The 23875-nt window shown below is 54.6% G+C and overlaps 2 protein-coding genes across 3 annotated transcripts; one reads left to right on the forward strand and one right to left on the reverse strand.

Moving 5' to 3' along the window:
- Nucleotides 1–7176: 7176 nt before the first annotated feature.
- AP1S1 (adaptor related protein complex 1 subunit sigma 1) lies at nucleotides 7177–14687 on the forward strand. Of its 2 annotated transcripts, none has more exons than XM_003276578.4 (5): nucleotides 7177–7288; nucleotides 9349–9527; nucleotides 10129–10237; nucleotides 12457–12594; nucleotides 13932–14687. In XM_003276578.4, exons 1-5 carry the CDS (start codon nucleotides 7286–7288, stop codon nucleotides 13977–13979), a joined length of 477 nt encoding a protein of 158 aa, XP_003276626.1. In that variant the 5' UTR covers nucleotides 7177–7285; the 3' UTR covers nucleotides 13980–14687. The 2 variants fall into 2 exon arrangements, with proteins under 2 accessions (XP_003276626.1, XP_030653207.1); XM_030797347.1 differs by lacking the exon at nucleotides 7177–7288 and adding an exon at nucleotides 7316–7370.
- A 1205-nt stretch (nucleotides 14688–15892) lies between these two features.
- Nucleotides 15893–20817, reverse strand: VGF (VGF nerve growth factor inducible). The gene is given in 5 exon segments (XM_030797348.1): nucleotides 15893–16711; nucleotides 16714–16749; nucleotides 16752–18251; nucleotides 18760–18979; nucleotides 20532–20817. Coding segments are annotated over 3 exon segments (1842 nt in total). The 5' UTR covers nucleotides 18232–18251; nucleotides 18760–18979; nucleotides 20532–20817; the 3' UTR covers nucleotides 15893–16385.
- Between the last annotated feature and the right edge of the window lie 3058 nt (nucleotides 20818–23875).

Consider the following 23875-nt stretch of genomic DNA (forward strand, 5'->3'; position numbering starts at 1 on the left):
TCACTTGAGCCCAGGAGTTTGAGACCAGCCTGGGCAACATAGCGAGACCTGGTGTCTGCAAACAATTTTTTTTTGGGGGGACAGAGTCTCACTCTATTGCCCAGGCAGGAGTGCAGTGTCGAGATCTCAGATCATTGCAACCCCTGCCTCCCGGGTTCAAGCAATTCTCCTGCCTCAGCCTCCGAAATAGCTGGGATTACAGGTGTGCGACATCACGCCCGGCTAATTTCTGTATTTTTAGTAGAGACAGGGTTTCACCATGTTGGCCAGGCTGGTCTTGAACTCCTGACCTCAAGTGATCCACCCACCTCGACCTCCCAAAATGCTGGGATTATAGGTGTGAACCAGCACACCCAGCCCTACAAACAAATTTTTAAAAATAGCTAGGTATGGTGGTGCATGCCTACAGTCTCAGCTCCTTGGAAGGCTGAGGCAGGAGGATCACTTGAGCCCATGAGTTTGAGGGTGCAGTGATCATGATCACACCAGTGCACTCCAGCCTGGGCAATAGAGTGAGACCCTGACTCTAAAAAAATTGAAAAAAAAAAAAAGGCAAGGAGGAACATGGATCATAGACTCACAAAGATGAGAGGCTTCAGAAGCCATCTGGCCACCCTCTCAACCACCACAGGAACCACCTCTACAACCACATGAGAAAAGGCATGAGGAGGTGTCAGTGTGGTTTGCAGGATGACGGTACAAACACCATTCCTAATGATGAAGAAGAATCTCACCTCTTCAGCTAGGCGCGGTGGCTCAGGCCTGTAATCCCAGCACTTTGGGAGGCCGAGGCGGGTGGATCACTGGAGGTCAGGAGTTCAAAACCAGCCTGGCCAACATGGTGAAACCCCGTCTCTACTAAAAATACAAAAGTTAGCCAGGTGTGGTGGCGGGCGCCTGTAATCCCAGCTACTCAAGAGGCTGAGGCAGGAGGATTGCTTGTACCCAGGAGGCGGAGATTGCAGTGAGCTGAGATCATGCCATTGCACTCCAGCCTGGGTGACAGAGTGAGACTCCATCTCAAAAAAAAAAAAAGAAGAAGAAGAAGAATCTCACCTCTTCCATGTTTCCATTTATACAAGTGGCACCACTAACCCTCCAGGATTTTTCTCCCATCCTCTCTATTTGGATGATGATCAACTTCAGATCACCAGCTCCTTTGAGGCATCTCTCCTGATTTGTCCCTCCCATTTCATCCTGCAGCCAGGATTCCCAAAACTCTCAGACGATCTTTCAGCTTTCCAGTTGTCCTTTCAAATTCTCCCACATATGACTATAAGATTAATTTTTTTTTTTTTCTGAGACAGGGTATCGCTCTGTCACCCAGGCTAGATTGCAGTGGAAAAATCAAGACTCACTGCAGCCTCTACCTCCTGCGCTCAAGCGATCCTCCCACCTCAGCCTCCTAAGCAGCTGGGACCACAGGCACATGCCACCATGCCTGGCTAATTTTTTTTATTTTTTCTAGAAACAGGGTCTATGTTGCCCAGGCTGGTCTCAAACTCCTGAGCTCAAGCAATCCTGCCACCTCAGTCTCCCAAAGTGCTGGGCTTATGAGCATGAGCCACATGTGGCTGGCCAAGATTAACTTTCTTAGCACTGTTTTCACCAAGTTATTCACTGGTTCACACAACCATAATGACTCTCAACTGCCAACTGCATCAAATCTCAATTCATCTCCATGCACAAGCTGTATCAGATCAACTAACTCATAGATCCTCCACATTCATCATTCGCTAACAATGAAGAAATCCAAGTTGGGTGTGGTGGCTCATGCCTGTAATCCCAGCACTTTGGGAGGCCGAAGCAGGTGGATCACTTGAGGTCAGGAGTTCAAGACCAGCCTGGCCAATATGGTGAAACCTTGTCTCTACTAAAAATACAAAAAAATTAGCTGGGTGTGGTGATGTACGCCTATAGTCCCAGCTACTCAGGAGGCTGAGGCAGGAGAATCGCTTGAACCTGGCAGGCAGAGGTTGCAGTGAGCCAAGATCACACCTCTAGTTTCAACCACTTGAATTCTATGACTCCCTACAAGCAAAACCCGTATTTCTTTTCATTTGTAATTTCTTTAATTTTTTGAGACAGGTTCTTGCTCTGTCATCCAGGTTGGAGTGTGGTGGTAAGATATTGGCTCACTGCAACCTCCACCTTCCAGGCTCAAGTGATCCTCCCACCTCAGCCTCCTGAGTAGCTGGGACCACAGGTGTGTGCCACCATGCCCGACTAATTTTTGTATCTTTTGTAGAGACAGGGTTTTGCCAGGTTGTCCATGCTGGTCTTAAATTCTTGGGCTCCTGCAATCCTCCCACCTCAGCCTCCCGAAGTGCTAGGATTACAGGTGTGAGCCATTGTGCCTGGCTGCAAAACCCACATTTCTAACAATTCTCTCATGAAGCCTATCTTTTCTGCAGTTAGGCATATCACATTGAGGCAAGGAATTTTAAAGAGTGTCGGCTTTCCAAGAAGTGTAGGAGTTGATATCTCTAGAGCTTCCAAACTTCTGCAAGCTGCTGCCTGGCCCTCTGCTTTATTTCTTTTTCTTTCCTTTTCTTTTTTTTTTTTTTTTTTTTTGAGGCAGAGTCTTGCTCTGTAGCCCAGGCTGGAGTGCAGTGGCACAATCTCTGCTCACTGCAGCCTCTGCTTCCTGAGTTCCAGCAATTCTCCTGCCTCAGCCTCCTGGGTAGCTGGGATTACAGGTGCCCGTATTTTTAGTAGAGATGGGTTTCACCATGTTGGCCAGGCTAGTCTGAAACTCCTGACCTCAGGTGATCTGCCCACCTCGGCCTCCCGAAGTGCTGGGATTACAGGCATGAGCCACCACACCCAACCTGCTTTATTTATTTATCTCACCACTCATACCACTCATTCCTTCCTTATACCTTCTCATCTCTCTCCTAAGCACATTTCCTTTTTTTCTTTTTTCTTTTTTTTTTTTTGAGACAGAGTCTTGCTGTGTCTGGAGTGAAGTAAAATGACACGATCTAGGCTCACTGCAACCTCTGCCTTGCAGGTTCAAGCGATTCCCTAGCCTCAGCTTCCCAAATAGCTGGGATTATAGGCACCCGCCATCATGCCTAGCTAATTTTTTTGTATTTTGTAGAGACAGGGTTTCACCGTGTTGGCCAGGCTGGTCTTGAACTCCTGACCTCAGGTGATCCACCTGCCTCCGCCTCCCAAAGTGCTAAGATTACAGACATGAGCCACCGCGCCCGGCCAAACTTCTAGTCCTTGCTTTCATTCCATATGATTTATCCTTTCTAACCCTAACAACTTGCTTTATTGATCTTATTCTTGACCTAATAAATGATACCAGGATAGTCCAGCCAGCTAACTATCTGTGCCATTTTATTCCTGACCTAATAAATAGCTGCCGGGCTTGGTGGCTCACACCTGTAATCCCAGCATTTTGGGAGGCCGAGGCGGGTGGATCACGAGGTTAGGAGTTCGAGACCAGCCTGGCCAACGTAGTGAAACCTCGTCTCTACTGAAAATACAAAAATTAGCTGGGTGTGGTGGCATGCACCTGTAATCCCAGCTACTTGGGAGTTCCAGCAAGGAGAATCACTTGAGCCCAGGAGGTGGAGGTTGCAGTGAGCCGAGATCATGCCATTGCAGTCCAGCCTGAGCAACAGTGCAAGAGTCTGTCTCAAAAAAAAAATAAATAAATAAATAAATAAATAAGTAGCACCACAATAGTTCAGGCAGCCAACAATCTATGCCACTGGTAAGATATTCCACTAGTATATGTCATATATCTTAGACGATGGTGTTGAAAAGCCTAAGGTGGAGGCAGAGGAGAAAAGGAAACAAAAGCAAAAGGAAAAAGAAAAAGTAAAAGAAGAAAGAAGTTGGGCCCGGGCGCAGTGGCTCACACCTGTAATCCCAGAACTTTTGGGAGGCCAAGGCAGATGGATCACTCGAGGTCAGGAGTTTGAGATCAGCCTGGCCAACATGGTGAAACCCCATCTCTACTAAAAATATAAAACTTAGCGGGGTATGGTGGTAGGTATCTGTAGTCCCAGCTACTTGGGAGGCTGAGGAAGGAGAATTGCTTGATCCGGGGAGGTGGAGGCTGCAGTGAGCTGAGATCGTGCCACTGCACTCCAGCGTGAGCAACAAGAACGAGACTCCATCTCAACAACAACCAAAAAAAACAAAAAAACAAAAAAAAAAAAAAAAGAAGAGGCTGGGAAGAGGAAATGATAGGTACCATTATGAAGTGTTTACAGATACTTTCTATACATTCTATACATTACCTCTAATCCTCAGAACCACCTTGCAAGATATGTACTACTGTCCTCTTTTTTTTTTTTTGAGACAGAAGGCTGAGTCAGGAGGCTGAATCATGAGAATCACTTGAACCCGGGAGGTGGAGGTTGCAGTGAGCCGAGATTGCGCCACTGCACTCCAGCCTGGGCAAAAGAGCGAGACTCCATCTCAAAAAAATAAATACATAAAATAAATAAATAAATAAAGTGGAGACAGGAGGTGAGGCCTTACCAACACTTGCATCATGTGCTACTCAAAAATAATAGCACATTAGTTGTCAACAATTATCTATCATTAACTTTTCTGCATGACAAAATTTAAGATTTTCTCTTATCCTTCTATCCAGACCTCTTTATCACTTGTGCTAGGGAAGCAGGAGCCTCAGAGAGCCAGCATAAAGCCATTTTAAGTTCAGCTCCGTCTTGAAACTAACAAGGCACATTTCTTGTCAGTCACAACCCATAGCTGTTTACAGTTGGGGAAACAGCTTAAAGATACCTGCAAGGACAGACTCCTCCAACTACAGAAAATCCAGATGCCCCAAGACCCATAACAATATGTGCTTTTAAGATAATTATAGTTCTGGCTGGGTGTGGAGGCTTAGGCAGGAGGATTGCTTGAGGTCAGGAGTTCGAGACCAGCCTGGCCAACATAGCGAAACCCCCTCTCTACTAAAAATACAAAAATTAGCTGGGCGTGGTAGCACATGCCTACAATCCCAGTAGTGAGACCCCATCTCTACAACAAATTTTTTTTTTTTTTTTTTTGAGACGGAGTCTCGCTCTGTCACCCAGGCTGGAGTGCAGTGGCGCGATCTCGGCTCACTGCAAGCTCCACCTCCCAGGTTCACGCCATTCTCCTGCCTCAGCCTCTCTGAGTAGCTGGGACTACAGGCACCCACCACCACGCCCGGCTAATTTTTTGTATTTTTAGTAGAGATGGGGTTTCACCGTGGTCTTGATCTCCTGACCTCGTGATCCGCCCGCCTTGGCCTCCCAACAAAATATTTTTTTAATTAACTGGATGCACTGGTTCATGCCTGCAGTCACAGCTACTTGGGAGGCTGAGATGGAAGGATGTAGCTGTAATCCAGCTACTAGGGATGCTGAGACACAGGAATGGCTTGAACCCAGGAGGTGGAGGTTGCAGTGAGTTGAGATCACGCCACTGCACTCCAGCCTGGGTGACAGATCAAGACTCTGTCTCAAAAAAAAAAAAAAAAAAAAAGGAAGAAAGATAATTATAGTTTTGCTTTGATGTACTTACCCCTTACCTACTAGAATGTCAAGGATAGTTAAATTAACAGAATAATAAATTTTGTCATGCCATTGGCCCATCTGCACATTGACTCAGCTTAGTTTAGTCTCTACAAAAACAAGACCCCTATATAAGAAAAACTTAAAGGTCAGGGGTGGTGTCTCATGCCTGTAATCCCAACACTTTGGGAGGCCGAGGAGTGTGGATACCTTGAGCCCAGGAGTTCCAGACCAGCTTGGGTAGCATGACAATACCCTGTCTCTACAAAACATACAACAATTAGCTGGCTGTGGTGATGCATGCCTGTAGTTCTAGCTACTTGGGAGACTGAGGTGGGAGGATCGCTTGAGCTCAGGAGGTGGAGGCTGCAGTGAACTATGATCATGCTACTACACTCTAGCCTGGGCAACAGAGTAAGAATCTGTCTCAAAAAAAGAAGAAAAAAAAAAGAAAGAAAGAAAAGAAAAACTTAAGACAGCGTGTTCCTCTGTTTGCTTTCTGAGGACGCCCTACTCCATAAGGGTGTAGCTTTCAATAAACTCCCTCTTCTCATCGCACTCTGCGACTTGCTTTGAATTCCTTCCTGCATGAGATCCAAGAATTTTCTCTTGGGGTCTGGATTGGGACCCCTTTTTCCAGTAACACGTAGACACACACGCACATTCAGTTTAAAAGCCCATATTACAACGTACATCCACCTCATCTTCACACTGAGATTTGGGTTACATCTGTCCCTTTTTGAGTTTTGACCCAAGTTAACCTTTTAAGATGCTCTTTATTTCTTCCCCTTTTGCCTCAATTCACGTTCATCCCACTTCCCCTTACATGCCTTTTATAGCAGCCTCTCCTTTTCTCTTTTATTCATTTTCTACACATTTCTCTTACTTTAAGATCAGAAGCCATGTGCGGTGGCTCACGCCTGTAATCCCAGCAGTTTGGGAAACTGAGGCGGGAGGGTCTCTTGAACCCAAGAGTTCGAGACCAGACTGGGCAACATAGTAAGACCCCCGTTTCTACACAAAAACAAATTAAAAATTAGCTGGGCGTGACGGTGTGCGTCTGTAGTCCCAGCTACTCAGGAGGCTGAGGCGGGAGGATCGCTTAAGGCCAGGAGTTCAAGGCTGCAGAGAGTCACGATCCCACCACTGCACTCCAACCTGGGTGACGCGGCTAGACCCTGTCTCTAAAAAGGAAAAAACTAGAGGGGTGGGTCTACCACGCTTTCAATAGATATTTAGCTTGAGTTCTATACTTTTCTCATGACCGTTTGTCTTTCTGTTTTCCAGGTCACTCCTCCTCGCCTACACTTAATTCCCACCCTTCTCCCTTTTCACGGCCCACTCCCCTTCCAGGAGTCCTGCGTGCGCTTCGAACTCCAATGATCGTCCCATTCACCTCTCACCCCTTTTCCCGCCTTTTTGCCCCATAAGGCTCCAAAGCGCGAGGACCTCATTGTCCTCCTCCCCCATCCTCCAACCAGCCCACAGGACAGCCGCGTTACCATGACGACCGGGCTCCTAGAAGCTGCAGTCAAGGACCTGGTTGCCATGGTTTCCGCTTCTCCGCCTCCAGCCCCGCCCGCGCTCCCCGCGGCGTCGGCGCCTGCGCAGTGCGTGGCGCGCCGGGAGTCAGAGCCTGGGCGGGACGGGGCGGGGCTTCGACCGAGAGGGAGGGAAGCCGGAGAAAGGATAAAAAAGGGAGTGGGACTGGCGCCTACGGTGGCCGAAGTGGGACGCGCCGAGCCGGAGGCTGCAGGATGGTAGGCTGTGCGAAGAGGGAGGGGAGGGGGAAGCGAGGGGCGTGGGCTGCACCTGCGGGGGTCCTCGGGGGCCGCCCTCGGGGTGAGCCGCCCTGTCTTCCCTCTGGTCCTCAGAGGCCTCCCTTGCCTCGGCGGGTGGGCGAGCCGGGCTCGGGAGGAAGAGGGGGAGGTGGCATTCGGGAGAGGGGCGGGGAGGGGGCGCATTTGCAGGGCGAGCGGGGGCTGACGAAGGGGCGGCGGGGCCGTCCCGAGCCGGGAGGGGCGCTCGGGTCTTGGCCCCTGGGGGTCCCTCGATCCCCGCTGCAGGGAAGCCACCCGAAGCAGAGGGTTGCGGGGGTCTCTTTGCGGAGGGAGGGAGCGGGGATCACCTGTCACCGAGACCCCCTTCCTGGGCTGCACAGGCGGGAGCGGGGACCTGGGTGGGGAGAGGGGTGTGGGAGGGGAGTTTCCGGGTTGGAAAAGGGACAGCCCTACTGGGTTCGTGGCCGTGCTTGCCTAGAGGCTGGGCCCAGGTAGGGAAGCGAAGTGGACTCGTGGTTTTGCTCCGAGGGACCCAGGCTTTGGGATCCCGGGCTCCGGGGCTCTCTGCCCCCCATCCCACTCTCTTTCCGGAACCCAGGCCTTCCGTCTTCCTGCTTGCTCCCCACCCCCCTATCTGAGCGCCGCACGAGGCTCCCCAGCGCCCCTCTTTTCCCCTCCTTAATTCTGATTTTTCATTTACTAAGCTAGTACAGTGCCACACACCCGGGAATTCCAACCCTGGGCATATCCATGAATAGAAGAGCTACTGGGGGAAGGAGAAGACTCCAGGATGTGGCCCAGACCCCCTGGAACTGGGAAGCTGGGGTACACTGGGCAGTGAGGGTTCTGTCTTCCATCCCCCTTGACCCAACTTGCTGTCTGTTCTGCAGACATTCTTTAGGGGAACCCCCTGGTTGGCGGGGCCCTAACTGAGGGAGATTGGTCACCTGGTGTCTGGGGAGGAGTGGGCGCTTAGCAGGAGGCACCCTAAAAGGAAGAAAAGTTAAAGAGAAATGTCAAAGACCAAATGCCTGGGTGCCTGCAGAGAGGAAGATGGGATTTGGGCATCTTCATACCCTGTGTGGTGTTGGAGATACATACTACAGAAGAGGATACCCCTGGGCATAGGCCTGGCACTGGAGGGTGATATGTTTGGGAGATCATTAAGATCTTATGGCTATGATGGGGTGGAAAATTGAGGTAGCTTCTCCAGGGACAAAATATCAGATTTCAGCATGGTGATAGATAGAGAGAGGGTGGAAGAGAACAGGCATTTCTTTGGCACCGGTTACTGTCGTCTTGTCACTGTGCTAAGCATTTTACTTACCTTTAGAAAGCAGACCAGAAAGCAAGAGGTCAGGGAATCATGGTAATAATAGTAATAATAACTAACGGTTGGGCGCAGTGGCTCATGCCTGTAATGCCAGCACTTTGGGAGGCTGAAGTGGGTGGATCACCAGAGGTCGGGAGTTCGAGACCAGGGCCTGGCCAACATGGTGAAACCCCGTCTCTACTAAAAATACAAAAATTAGCTGGGCGTGGTGGCACGTAACTGTAATCCCAGCTACTCAGGAGGCTGAGGCAGGAGAATCGCTGGAACTTGGGAGGCGGAGATTGCACTGAGCAGTGATTGCGCCACTGCACTCCAGCCTGGGCGACAGAGAGAGACTTTGTCTCAAAAAAAATAATAATAATAGCTAACATGTTATACTGCCTGCCTGTGCTAGGGACTTGCATATATCAACTCATTTAGTCTCACCTAACAACTGTGCAAGGCAGGTATGATGTCCATTTTACAGATAAGGAAACTGAGGCCCAGAGACTTACAGTAGTAATTGGCCCAAGGCCTTGCATAACTAATAGAGCCAGGATTTGAACCCAAATGACAGACTCAGAAGCTCTGACTTCCCCCTGCTGGTGGAAACACCCAGCGTTGAGAGCAAGGGGCTGGATGTTGGAAGAAAGTAGAGAAGAATTAGCAGGAGATGAGTTTGGGGAATGTGTGTTTACCCTCGGTTCTGCCCTCCCATCCCCCACAGATGCGGTTCATGCTGTTATTCAGCCGGCAGGGAAAACTGCGGCTGCAAAAATGGTACCTGGCCACTTCGGACAAGGAACGGAAGAAGATGGTGCGCGAGCTTATGCAGGTTGTCCTGGCTCGCAAGCCCAAGATGTGCAGCTTCCTGGAGTGGAGGGACCTCAAAGTTGTCTATAAGAGGTGACTCCCCACCTACTTTCAGACCTGCCTAGATTCAAGTTGGGCAGTGGGTTAAAATGGCTGAGAAATGGTCGTCCCTTAGGTCAGGGAGACCTGGGAGCTGAGGACATCTGGAGGACAGTAATGAATGTCAGCTTCCTTTTTTTTTTTTCTCCCCAAACTCTTCTTAAAGAAGTTCTTGTTTACCACTTGGTTTTGCTCACGCGCAACACCTGCCTCACTCAGGCGTCCCTTTGGGCCCTGTCTTGCCCCACTGCGCATGTCCCTTGCAGTCAAAGGTCCTGCCCTACTTTTCCTAACACACACGCACACACACACCCTTTCCGCTTCCTTCTCCTCGGAGCAGGTAAATTACTTGGCTCAGGTTTTTGCTGAGTCAAACTTAGGAGGTCAGAGGGCAGGAAGGAAAAAGCATGCGTTCTTTGCATGTTTTTAAGATAGCACAAAGAGGCAGGTGAGTTACTCTTTACATGCCCTAGGGCCATCTCACCTGTGGCCAGCCAGGGCACAGACCACCCCCAGGCTGGTGGGAGGTTTGAGCCCAGAATGCCTGGGTCCTGAAGCAAGCTTGTAGCGATGTCTCATGCGCTCCTCTCCGCAGATATGCCAGCCTCTACTTCTGCTGCGCCATCGAGGGCCAAGACAATGAGCTCATCACACTGGAGCTGATCCACCGATACGTGGAGCTCTTAGACAAATACTTTGGCAGTGTAAGTCTCCTCTGCCCACGAGTTTCCATTCCAAGCAATCCCCTTTGGTAATCTACCAAACTTTGAGGCCCCTCCAGTCTCTGCCCTGGAAGTCTCAGGGGAGAGGTGAAGTTGAAACAGTAAGAACAGTAATTAATTTCCCTTTTTAAGCTTTAAGCCTATTAACCATGTCCCATAATCGTCCCTGAGTGGGGAGAGTGGGGGCAGGATCAGGCACTTAATCTCCACTTAGAGCTTAGCTCGGACTTTTCACACAGAGACCAAGTTCAGATTTTTTGTTTAGTTCAAATTTTTATTTATTTTTGTTTATTTATTTATTTATTTTTGAGACAGAGTCTCGCTCTGTCACCCAGGCTGGAGTGCAGTGGCGCAATCTCGGCTCACTGCAAGCTCCGCCTCCCAGGTTCACGCCATTCTCCTGCCTCAGCCTCTCTGAGTAGCTGGGACTACAGGCGCCCGCCACCACGCCCGGATAATATTTTTTGAATTTTTAGTAGAGACGGGGTTTCACCGTGGTCTCGATCTCCTGACCTCGTGATCCGCCTGCCTCAGCCTCCCAAAGTGCTGGGATTACAAGCGTGAGCCACCGCACCCGGCCCAAATTTTTAGTTTTTAGAGACACAGCCTCACCCTGTCACCTGGAGGAGTGCTTCCTATGGCTGGAGTGCAGTGGCACAATCATAGCTCACTGCAGCCTTAACCTCTGGGCTCAAGCCATCCTCCTGCTTCAGTCCCCTGAGGAGCTGGGACTACAGGTGCACACCACTATGCCCAGCTAATTTATATATATATATATATATATATATATATATATTTTTTTTTTTTTTTTTTTTTTTTAGAGATGAGGTCTTGCTATGTTGCCCAGGCTGGGTCTCTAACTCTGGGGCTCAAGTGATCCTCCCACCTTAGCTTCCCAAAGTCTGGGATTATAGGCGTGAGCCACTGTACCCAGCCCCATATTCAGATTTTTATCACTGGTTCCTGATCTTGGATTTGCATTGGAATTTTCTGGAGAATTTTTGTTTTTTTTTTTTTTTTTTTGAGACGGAGTCTCGCTCTGTCACCCAGGCTGGAGTGCGGTGGCGCGATCTCGGCTCACTGCAAGCTCCATCTCCCGGGTTCACGCCATTCTCCTGCCTCAGCCTCTCTGAGTAGCTGGGACTACAGGCGCCCGCCACTACGCCTGGCTAATTTTTTGTATTTTTAGTAGAGACGGGGTTTCACCGTGGTCTCGATCTCCTGACCTCGTGATCCGCCCGCCTCGGCCTCCCAAAATGCTGGGATTACAAGCGTGAGCCACCGCGCCCGGCCATTTTTTTGAATAGCAATGTCCAGTTTCCACTCCCAGAGATTCTGAATTAACTTATCTGAGGGACAGCTGAGATCTTAGATGGGGCGTAGTAGTAACTCCATAATTTGTGTTATAAAGTGCTTTTGGGTCCTCTTGTTTGCTCCTTATCCCATCCTAGCAGTAAGTGTTGGTATCTCCATTTTTGAGGCCAGAAAACTGAGACTTAGAGATGTTTCATGACATGTTTAGCTAGATGGTTAGTGACAGAGCCCTGCTTGGAACTCAAGTCTTCCACCCCATGGTCCAGAATTCCCTCCTTCCCTGCCCCACAGCGTCCAGGAAGCGGGGCTACCGCAGCCTTTGGTGGGAAGAACATCACAGATTTTGGGGGGAAGGCAAGGGGAACCATAGACAAAGGTAGATAAGGCAACTAATGTTTCATGATCAGGAGGAAAGAGGCAAGAGGAAGAGGGAAAAAACTGATCCAAGGCAAGGCGCGGTGGCTCACGCCTGTGATCCCAGCATTTTGGGAAGCTGAGGCAGGTGGGTCACTTGAGGCCAGGAGTTCGAGACCAGCCTGGCCAACATGGCAAGACCCTATCTCTACAAAATATTTTAAAAATTAGCTGGGCGTGATAGCATGCACCTGTAGTCCCAGCTACTCAGGAAGCTGAGGCAGGAGGATCACTTGAGCCCAGGAGTTTGAGGCTGCAGTGAGCTGTGATCGTGCCACTGCACTGCAGCCTGGACGACAGAGCAAGAGACCCTGTCTCTAACAAAATAACGAAACAAAAAAAGTGAAAAAGCTGAACCAACTACTAAGGCTTGGAGGTTGGGGGCAGAACCCAAGGAGGGAAGCATGGTCTTAAAAAGGAAGTGGCTCCAGTTGCTCCTCCATGCTCAACTCAGCCTCTCCCTGCCCTCCCAGGTGTGCGAGCTGGACATCATCTTCAACTTTGAGAAGGCCTACTTCATCCTGGATGAGTTTTTGATGGGGGGGGACGTCCAGGACACCTCCAAGAAGAGTGTGCTGAAAGCCATCGAGCAGGCTGACCTACTGCAGGAGGTACGGGCCAGGGACAGTGAGGAGGAGGAGGAAGCCCACAGTGGCGGACAGGGTCCTCCCTCCCCTGGACGCCCTGCCTGCCCTGCCCACCGTCGCCAAGGGGCCCCCCCTCCCTGTGGTATCTGACCCCCACGACGCCCAGCTCTCCAGCTTACCCTCAAGCCCTGACCCCATGGGGTGGGAGGTAGGGTGGCAGATAGCCCACCTGTGCACCCCTCGTTCCAAGCTCTGTCCTTCCCCCAAGCCCCCAGATGTCTCGTGGCCACCCAGTCTCCTTTGTCCAATTCTCTGAGCAAGGCTTAACGCCAAAGGGTTAAGGGTTTGCTCTGGAGTTAAGGGTTGCTTGGAGAATTGGAGAAGGGGCACCTGGTAGGTCATTCTTTTCTTCCCTGATTTCTTCCCCTACCCCTCTTTTTTTTTTTTTTGCTCTTTTCTTTTTTCTTTTCCTTTTTTTTTTTTTTTTTTTTTAACACACACATACTCCAAAGCCTCTGTGTCTCAGGAGGAAAAGGCTATGGGGTTTTGGGGGCTGGCAGAGGGCACCTGGATGTTGGTTCTCCCTGCTCCCCGGCGCCCCCACCCTCACCCCATTACTGCCTGCCCCCTCTCTGCTGTGCCATCACCAAGCCCTGGTGCAGGGAGATGAGTCACCGGAATCTGCAGTGATGAGCGAGCCCGGCCTGAGCTGGCTCTGAGGAGGGGGAGAGATAGGGGGCGAGGGGGGGCTCATCTCTGCAGTGGGAGAGAGGGCAGAACTGAACTTGCCACCTCACTGGTTGAGCTTCACCCTCCCACACGGATGCACACGCACACACACACCCTGGTACACACACACATGCCCTGGCACACACACCCACCATGTCACCAGAGTTGCACTCAGACCCTAATGACGCATCTCCCTGCAGCCTGGTTCACCTTCCCTCAGGGACCTGGCACTCACCTCCCACTGCCTTTCCCCACTCTGAAAAACAGGACCCAGTCAGCTGTACCCCCCCAGGGCCCCAGAAAGATCCCCCACCTCCTTGTCCCGGCTTCACTCCCTTTACCCCCAGGTGTCAAGGCGGGTCCCCTGCTTACCAAGGTCCTGGCTTTGGGTTCTCTGGGTGGTGATGGACTCAACCTGGACCCCACTGTTGGCTGGCTCTGGGGCTGGCCCTGGGAGGCTGGTGGGCGCCCCCTGAAGGGCTCGCTGGTCCGGCGTTGGGCTCACATTGGCTTCTCTCCCCCTCCCCCGTGTCTGTGCCTCCCCCGTCTGACTCTTCCTCGTGACTGCTGTCTTGCCCACCCTGTCGGCCTCTCCTGGTGTCTCTGCGTCACCCTCTGTCTGTCTGCCTTAGGAGGATGAGTCGCCGCGGAGTGTGCTGGAGGAGATGGGTTTGGCATAGCCCCTGCTGGGCCGGGGCGTGGCGATGGGGTCCTGGCAGCATGGCGGAATGGCTACTTCTCCTCTGCCCAGGGCCCTATTCTTGGTGGGACTCGGCTGCGCCTCCTCTGCTGCCTCACCTTCTTTCGGAGTGAGCTGTGGGCTCAGGCCCTTCAAACATTCCCTCCCTCTACCCCCTACCTCCACTTTCCCCTTTTCCCACTGAAGGTTTTAGAAGCTAGGAGGCAGGAAAATGTGACCCAGATGGGGGTGCTATTTGGCTTTTATTCCCTGCCTTTGCAGAACTGATGTCACCCCAGATGTCCTCCCCTCCCTAATAACTGTAAATATATAAATATGTCAGGTTAAAGGGAAAAGGTTTTCAGGGCACTTCTCTTCCTCTCTGTCCCATAACCTACCTCCACCCTCCCCCTAGCCAGCCAGGCAGCTTCTCTGCCTGGGAGGGGAGCCTGGCCCCCCTCTTTCTCCTTGGCTGCAGTGGGGCCTTTATCCAGTGCCAGGGAGGAACAACATAGTTAATTTTTTTCTAACCTTGCCACTTTGAGGGAAGGAAGGGTTGCGGGAAGGGCGAGCTTTATGGGACCCTGGTCCTGGCCCTGGCCCTCTTTCACTTCAGGTGTGGATGAGGCAGGAGCTGGGAGGGGCGGGGAGGGGGAAGTGTCTGCCTTTATTTCCTTTCTTCTGAAATAAAAGGAAAAGCATTTCTGGACTTTGCTGGCCTCGAGCTCTGTGAAGGAAGGCAGGGCTGCTGGCATCATCAGGAGGCCAAGGGGATCCTGCCAGCCTTGGGAAGAAACGGAGAGCACGCAGTTAAATGAGAATTCCAGATACACAACAAATCATTTTAGGGATAAATGTGTTCCATGCAGTGTTTGGGACACACTTAACTCTAAAACTGCATCTGCTGTGTCTCTGGAATTTCAAATTTCCGTTTCCTGTATTTTATCTGGCCACCCTACCTTAAACGGATTTTTATGCCCAATGCGTCTCCAAACAGGCTGCCCCCAACTCCCTGAGCTGCCTTTACGGAAGGAGGAACAACTCTTCAGGATGCGGGTCTGTTGTGGGGATTTCATTTACCCAGTTTAATTTGAATCAGTTCACAAGTACCTGTGATTAGAAAAGGCTTAAGATGGGAGGCCAAGGTGGGCAGGTAGCTTGAGCCCAGGAGTTCCAGACCAGCTGAGCAACCTGGCAAAACCCCATCCCTACAAAAAATGCAAAAATTAGCTGGGCGTGGTGGTGCACACCTGTAGTCCCAGCTATTCAGGAGGTTGAGGTAGGAGGATCACCTGAGCCCAAGAAGTCGAGGTTGCAGTGAGCTGTGATTGCACCACTGCACTCCAGCCTGGGCAATAGAGTGAGACCCTGTCTCAAAAAAAAAAAAAAAGTTAAGAAGTGACTTTAGCCAGGGTGTCTCTGTGGCTGCCACTCCCTCCTCCCCGCATTTCTTGCAAAGTATCTAGGACCAGGAATTTAGGGAGCAGTGGAGGGAGATGGGTGGGTGAACACAGGAAACTCCGTAATGCGGCCCCAGAATCTTGGGAAAAAGCCCACTGGTGCCCAGAGCTGTGGCACCTTCTGCGGTCGCCTTTTTCTTTTGAACCAGAGGTCGCTGGACTCATCGCAGACAATTGGCTCTTTTATTGCATTCCGCTGGGCCTCTCTCTGTCAAGCCCTGGGGAAAGATGACTTTACCACCATCCCCCAAGCTGGAAGTGGAATTTCGGGTTTCTTAATGGGTGCGAGCCATATTCTTCTCTAAAAAGTTTCAGGACTTTCCCCACTTACCGCTCGCCTTAGTTTGGGGGCAGGAAGCAGGAGGAGATGGGGACTGTGGCTGGCGCTTCCCTCACCGCCCCTTGGGAAGGACCACACAGGCCCAAGGGGACGGGTGAATAACCGAGAACAAAGTCCTAATAAAATAGTCACTTTTATTTCTTAGCAAAACTATTTCCTCCGTGAGGGGTATTTACAACAGAGAAAGGAAAGAAGGGGTCAATTCACAGCGACTTGGAGAGGTTGGAGGGGCTCGTGGGAGGCCCGAAGGGCTGGAGGCAGACACACTTCACACAATTAACTGGAACTGCTTTTTCCGGTTTCGGACGGGGACGTCCCCAGAGGGACTTGATGGGGCCGGGGCCCCGCGTGGGGTCGGAACTCGCACAAACCACCCGCCCTCTTGGGCTGGCCCCCGGTCACCCGCGGGTGAGCTCTGGGAGTTCGGGCTCTGGACCCGGGAGGGGGGTCTGGCAGATCCCGACGCAGCCCGGGGACGGGGGCAGGGCCAAGGGGCAGGGCCGGGGCGCATGCAAACACCGAGCGGGAGCTGGCAACACGGAGGGGGGCGGCGGCGCGCGCGCGCGCGCGCGGCGGAGGCGCGCGGGGGCGGGGCCGGGGAGGGCGGTCACGGGCGCCGGAGCAGCACGTGCTCGATGTAATTCTCCAGCTCCTCCTGCTCCTGCAGCCGGCGCTCCTCCGCCTCCGCCTCCTCCTGCGCGCGCCGCGCCTGGGCCTCCCGGCCGGGATAGTGGCGCGAAGGCGGCAAGGCGTGGTGGTAGTGGCGGCGGCGCAAGGCCGAGGGCGGCTGCAGTGTCCGCGGCCGGATGTAGTTGGGGAAAGGGTGGTACGGCCCTGGCGGGTACACCTCCTCCTCCTCCCGATCCCAGGGCGGGAGCACCTCGTTCCAGTCCGGCAGCTCGTCTCGTGCGGGAGCGGGGACGGGGGGCGGGGCTGCGGGGAGCGGACGTGGGTGGGGGCGGGGGCGGCATGGGGGGTGGCACGGGCTCGGGAGGGGCGTTCTTCTTCCGCTTCCGCTTCTCCTCCACCTCCTCGATGATGCTGACCACGTCGTCCGCTGGCAGGTGGAGTTTGGTGGACAGCTCAATGAGGCTGTCGATCGTCTGCGGGTCCATCTCCTCGTCGTCCTCCTCCTCCCCGCCCTCCTCTGCCCCCTCGGCCTCCTTCCGCCGGTGGCCCGGCGTCTCCTCCTGGGAGCGCTTGTCCTCGGCGCCGGCTTCCCCGTCCTCCTCCTCCGCGAACAGGAGCGCGTTCTGCCGCGCCCTCTCCGCTTCCTCCGCCTCTGCCTCCGCCTCCGCCGCCTCCTCATCCTCTTCCCCCACCCTCTCCTCCCCGCCGCGTCTCTCCTGCTCCGCCTCCTCCTCCTCCCTTGCACTCTCTCGCTCCTCCGCCGCCTCCTGCAGCCCCCGACCCCCGAGGCCGCGCTGCCGGGCCCCGCCCTGCAGCAAATACTGGAGCAGCAGGTCCGAGGCGAGGTCGGCCAGCCGCTCTTCCTGCGCCGCGGCCTGCCGCGTGGCCTCCGCCTGCCGCCGCCCGGCCTCCACCTGCGCCAGCCCTTGCTGGAGAAGGCGCTCGCCCGCCTCGGAGCCGCCCAGGAGTGCGCTCACCGGCCGGCGCGCCTTGGGGAACGGGGCGGCCAGGCCTTGGTACGCCTTGGACAGGGGTGCCAATGCCTCGCCTAGGTGTGTTTTGGGGGAGGACACTCCTTCCCCGAACTTGTGGGTTTCGGGAAGGGGCCCGCTGTCGGGCATACGCGCCTGGAATTGCGAGGGGGCCGGGGGTGGCAGGGGCGCGCGCTCCGGGACACGCGCCTGGAACTCTCCCCAGGAAGCGCGCCACACGCGCTCTGGCCCCGGGCTCTCCAGATTCACTCGGGTCAGCGTGTGCGTGCGGGTTTCAGTCTCTGCTGCCGCCGTCTCCTGCTGGCGCTTGGCGCTACTTGGACTGAAATCTCGCAGTTCCTGGAGCAGGGATGCTAGCGCCTCGAGCTCCTCGGAGGGATCGCTCGCCTCGGGCCCATTCTCCGGAGTCTGAGGGCGAGGCGGACCCGCGGGCTCCGGGCTCTCCGGCGCCGGGAGGCTGTGGGTCTGGCTGCGCACGGTCTCGGTCAGCAGAGCTTCAGCTGCTTCTTCCGCCGGCCCCTGCTGGGAGCCGCTTGGTGCCGGGGGCGAGGCGGGGCGGTCGAGTGCCTGCAGCAGCACCGCGGCCAGCGCCCGGGGATCCACGCCCTGGAAAAGCTCTCCCTCGTCCTGCGGCTCGGAATTCCGAGCGCCTCGGACCTCTGGGGCGCTGCCATCCTTTGGCCCGGGCACTGCGTCCCCGGCTACTGGCTCTTTATGCTCAGAGCTGAGAGGAGGAGGCTGCGCCTCAGGGCGACCCGGGGGTGCTGCCCCTAACCCGTTGATCAGCAGAAGGCAGAAGAGGGCGGAAGCCGACAATCTGAGGGCTTTCATGACCAAGGGGCTGCCGGAGACTGAAAAATAGAAGGGACCAAAAAAAGAGGATTTCTGTAAGAATTCCCCTCTCTAAGTATACGTTCCCTTCCCCCACCTTTCAGCAGGAAACCCGGGGCTTCCCTGATCCCCCAAATCTTACCCAGAAGAGGAACGTTTAGGAGCAAAGGGGGAAGATGTTGTGCCGATCTCTGGAGCCGTGTAAATGGGAAAATAACCCCCGAAGCCCTCGCTTACCCAGGGCCTCCTCGCCCCCTTCCCTGAGCCATCTCACTGCCATCGCCCACGTACTAAGCAGCAGCAATATGGGGGAAAAAAATCTCTGCTCCCTCCCCGTAGGACTCCCCGGATGGTGCGTGGGCGACTTCAGCAGCAAGAGAAAAAGCTGCGACTCCCCCGTTTACCGGGGACCCTTACCAGGGGGCTCCCCGCTGTGTTTGCAACACCCCCATCGAGAGGAGAGAAAACCCTCCCTCACGCCCACGGCTGGCTGCCGAGGGTTTGAGGGACGAACAGCGGAGTATTTACCAGCTGGTGTCACGACGCGAGAAGTGGAGAGGAGGGTCGGGGCAGGGTGGGGACAGGGGAAGATCGGGACGCGTCCGCCTCGGCTCCGAGCGGTGGCCGGGGTACGAGCGACGGTCGAGGTCTGGCGTCCCGTGGGCTGGGCTCAGCTGGGTCGGCGCAGCTCCGGGCGGCTCGCTCGCTCCGGCTTCAGCACGCTGGACAGCGCCCGCGCCTCCACCGCCTTATAAAGGGGAGCGCGCGGGGTCACGTGGGCGCGCCCCGCCCCATTGACGTCAATGTTCATTCATGGGGAAGCGGGCGGCCGCCCGGAGGAGGAAGGACGCCCGACGATTGGAGGGTGCCTGCCTCTCCTGGCCTGCGCCTGCGCGCTGGGGCCTTCGGCTGAAGGGGTGTGCGCTAGCGGAGCTCCGGGAAATGAATGAATGAATGAATGAATGAAATGATGAAGCGGGCAGGGCGGGGGGCTATGAATGAATGAAGGAGGGACGAGGAGAAAAGGATGAATGAATGAATGGGAGAATGAATGGAAGGGTGGATGCAGAGGCGCTGGAAGGCGGGAGGGTGGGTTGCAGAGCAACTTGGAGCTGCTGGATGGAGCCCGCGTTGCTGAGTGGAATAGAAAAAGGGTAGCCCCAGCGTCTGACTGGGTACCAGTGGGAGATCGATACTGGGGAGGGGAAGGATAAAGATTCAAGAGCAGAGCAGGGGGCAGGGCTCCCCATCCCGAGACCACGCGCCCAAGGACGGCGTGAACCTGAGCGCAGAGGGACAGATCTGCACGCCTGCGGGCGCTGTCCGCGGCTCGGCGGTGCGGGTGGCAGTCCCCTGACAGGGGCAGATGGGTGGATCTTGCGGTTTTGGTAATCCCATCGGGAAGGGTCCGAGTCGGAAGAGAAGGGGGAAAGAATGAGGATGTGTGTGCCTCTGGGTCGTGTCTGTTTCACGACCCGTGCTGTGTCTGGAGGAAAAGGTGTGCCTGTCCTTCTGTCCCCTGACTGTTGCTTGTGTCAAGGCCCCCCGCTGTGCCCCCTTCGGCCCATCTCTTCCCACCCTCCCCCAGTCGCTTTCCCTCCTGCCGCTCCCCTCCCCCAAGGACGATTGGAGGGCGAGACCAGAGCAGGTGGGGAGGGGGTTGCGCAGGTGGGGGGGGGTGACTCAACTCCAGCTCTCTCCACCGCTTAAAGGGAAGGTTTGAACGCGATGGGAGGGGGACCTGCAACGTCAGAGATATCCCCTCTCTGCCACCAGCCCCTTCGACCGTATCTCCTGCCAGAGAGGTTGGGGCTGGGGGCTTGGACAGCTAGAGGTTCCGGGGGTGGGGGGCGATGACGCACAGATTTGCGCAAAGAGAATCCATCAGCGAGCTGGGTCCGGTGAAGGGAGACCAGCCGTGGGCGGGGGTGGGGGGGAAGGACGGAAATGGGGAGGGGGCAGGGGAGAGGAGAGGGTGGCAAGGGGGCAGCCACTGCAGGAATGAAGGGGAGGGAGGGAGGAAGCCTGGAGGGGGCTGCGGTGCTGGCAGAGAGCGGTGCGGGGGCGTGGGCAGGGAAGGGGGGAATGACAATGACACACGCCAGACACACACGAACTGCGGACACAGGGGTGCTCGTGGGCACACGCAGGGCACCCACACCCTGAGACTCTGGAAACCGGGGTCAGGGCTGTCTGTCAGGGGCTTAGAGACTCTTTCAGAAACGGTCCTCGCCCCCCTCCTCACCTCTTCCTGGCACTGACCCTCCTTCTAACCTCCCCCTCCCTACACACACACTCACGTGCTTTCTCTCTATAACCAGCAGTGGCTTCTCGCTTCCATCAGTGGCTCGACTTTCCCAGAAGAAAGCCCATCAGCTCTGCGGGGAAAGAAATGGGGAGGAGTGGAGAGGAAGAAAAGAGAGAAGAGATGGGGGCAGGGGAGGAGGAAGGAATGAAGGGATCTGGAACAGGTAGAAGCAGCAGGCTAAAGGAGAAAAAAAAAAAAAAACTGAGAACCAAGGTGACAGTGGAGATTCCAAAGAAAGGAGGGAAAAGAGGAGATAGGAGACCCCGAGCCAATGCCTCCCATCCCCACGCACAGCCAACCACGGCCTCCCCTCCTTCCTCTCCCCGTCCCCCATCTCCCCTTCATCTTCCCAGCCTGGATACAGAGAGCAGTGGGATGGGGAGGGGGTCACGTTACCTTCCTGAGGAGGATGAATCAGAGAGAGATGGCTCAGACATCTGGAGAGGGGGAGGGGAAGCCATCCAAGAGAGAAGGGAGAGGGGAGGGAGGGAGCCAAGGGGGCTGACTGAGTGGCTGATGGGGATTAGAGACCAAGTTGCAAGATGAGAGGAGACAGGCACCTGGAGAAACTGTATTTGCCTGTGGGCTTGTGTATGCACACACACCTGCGTGTACATGTACATGGCTTGTGCATGTGTGTTTATGTGTGTATGGAGATGAATGACATACATGGCCGGGGCGGGGAGAAAAAGGGAATGGGGAGAAGCAATTGTGTATTTAATCAGATCAAGAGTGGATAGGCATGGTAGTGTTTCCAGTTTAACTATGTGATGTTCTATTCCAGTCTGTGTGGCTGTGTTTGTGTTTGCTTCCAGGTGTGGGTGTGTGTGTGCGCGCACGCGTGTGTGTCTGTTGGGGGGTTTTTTATCTCTTCTGCATGCCTGTATGCCCATGCAGTTTGGAGTATTTGAGCACACCCAGTTCTGGGCATCTGCTGGTGTCCAAAAAGTGTGCCTGGCTTGGTACACAACAATGTGTGTGTAAGCACACACATGCCCCCACTCCACATCCCTCCCTCCCTCCACTTAAGCTCACAAGCGCAGGAGAGTTTCTCAGAAATCAGCATCCCCAAGGCTCCAGTCGTCCTCTGGTGAGGGAGCAGGGTGGATATGAATGCCTGGGGCACCAAAGGCTTGGAGATTCCACAATCTGGGTCTTGACTCTGTCTGCATGGTCTCTGGACTCATTCTGTTTCTGCCTCTCTCCATCCCAGTTCCCTACCTGGGTCAGCTCATTCACACACTACCCCCCTCTACTGGGGGTGAGCTGTGCCCTTCATACCCTGCTGCCTCTAGGGGCTTCTGGACTGGGCACAGGTTCTTGGGATGGGGAAAGGAGGGAGACAGCAGAAAAAGAAAGACAACTGAAGAGATTGGGAAAGACAGAGTGCTGGAAAAGGCAGAGCCAATATGGGGACCTGGTTGGGGATGCCTGGTATTGGCTCTGACTTGTTTGTGTGAATCCATCATCTGTCTTTGTATTTGTTTCTGAATCTCCCTCCAAGAGGGTAGCTGGAGAAGATGGGGTCCAGCATCGTAGGGTTCCAAGCTGAAGATATGGAAAACCAGGAGAGTGGGGAAGAGCACTGGGTCTTTTCCCTGAGAAGGTCTGGGAGAGAAAGAGAGAGCAGGGGCTTGGGGACCCCGAAGCTCACCGTTCCCCTCTTCTCCTCCCCCTCCCCCCAACCGGTGACTCACCTCTGCAGCCTTTAACTGCGTCAGCCATGGTGGAGGGGCAGGCAGGGAGGGGGCACTTTATGAGAGGGGAAGGGGTCTCCACTTTGAACTTACAGAAGATGCTGAAGGCCCCCTGAAAATTGCCCCATTTAGAACATACTCTTGCCCTATGCCCTCCCCATCCCAGAGCTGGGGAGTCCTGGGGAAGGGACTGAGGGGTGGGCTGGGGGCTACGGGAGGGTGTGGAATGATGAGTGATGGGAAGCGGGTGCCCACCCTGATTTTTAGTCCCGAGGTCCCATTCGCCCTGAGACCCCCACCCACTCCTGAGTGGGGGAGGGGAGACCCAGCAAGCGAGGGAGGGCAACGCCGCAGAGATGAGTCACCAAGAAAGAGAGAGAGAAAGAGACAGAGATGGGGAGAGACACGAAGAGAGAGCCACTGGAGAGACTAACACACACACACACACACTCAAATACACACACAGACACACACACACCATCAAGGTGGTATCCACCAAGAGAAAGAAAACCACTTCTGTCGTCCTGAGCCAGCCTCCTTCAACTTCCACCTGTCACACACATAACACACTGTCCTACAGAATCACACTGAGATTCGGAGACACACCCACTTACACAAACACAATGTCACACCTAGCCTAGCAGTTACCCAGACCTAGGCTGCAGATGTGTGCAGGGCAATGGAGATGTGCTCTAAGTGTTCTCATCCATTCCTTTTACCAGGTGGAGGGAGGGGCGCCAAAACCCTCAAGGAATGCGACTTCAGAAATCCAAGACGCGGTTGCAGGGACTCACAGGCTGCGCTGTGCACACTCGACAATACACACAAGTCGCCTGCCTCCCCGTCCACACGTACATAGTAACATATCAAGCATCGTCCTCATCAAAAAAACAACAGAAAAAAAACCACTTGAGGTACCTGATTCTGGGGTACACCAGGCACGTTGTCCCGAATCCATCCCACCCAGACACCCCCTGACTCGTACACACATGTACAGAAACGCAGACACACAAAGACGCCCACGGACACACTCACACGGACGAAAACCACCTTGTGCTGCCTCGCCCGCGTCCGCGCACGTCCTGGCGCCCCCGTGTGTTACTTTGGGGGATCGCAGTCTCCGCCGATTCAGGGAAGGCTGGGGGGGGGGGGCGGGGGCAGGCGGTGCTCCACCGGCTCTCTCCACCTCCTCCACCCACCACGGGTTGCCCACCTAGAAAAGGGGAAAGCGAGCCCGGCTGGCCACGGGCGAGTCTGGAACTGGGGGTTAGATGCCTGGATCCTGGCTGATGGAAGTTGGTCTTGGATGCCAAGTGGGACTTGGGAGAAGAACTCACAGAATTTGGGAAGCAGCCGACTCCCAGGTCCAGGGAAAAGCGAGGCCCAGGGCGAGTCAGGAGGCCGCGCTGCTGCCCACCTCGGTCCTGGGCAGTGGCTTCTTTCCTCCGCTTGGCAGGGGTGGGGTAGGGGCGCACAGCCAGCAGCCCTCCTCAGAACCCCTCTCCACCTCCCCCTTCTCCCCGGGAAGTCATTAGCCCCATTGCCACAGGGCTTAGAGATCCTCTCTGATACAGGCTGCTGAGAAAGGGGAAGATAATGTGTCTCATTTCTCCCCACTGGGAAGTGAAACAGACACAGA

This window comes from Nomascus leucogenys, chromosome 17, assembly GCF_006542625.1.
Source record: "Nomascus leucogenys isolate Asia chromosome 17, Asia_NLE_v1, whole genome shotgun sequence".
Taxonomy (NCBI): domain Eukaryota; kingdom Metazoa; phylum Chordata; class Mammalia; order Primates; family Hylobatidae; genus Nomascus; species Nomascus leucogenys.

Excerpts from the sequence above, each read along its gene's own strand:
- AP1S1 (XM_003276578.4), top strand. Across the intron at positions 9,528-10,128 it reads CTCAAAGTTGTCTATAAGAG|ATATGCCAGCCTCTACTTCT; the intron begins GTGACTCCCCAC and ends TCCTCTCCGCAG. Across the intron at positions 12,595-13,931 it reads AGGCTGACCTACTGCAGGAG|GAGGATGAGTCGCCGCGGAG; the intron begins GTACGGGCCAGG and ends TGTCTGCCTTAG.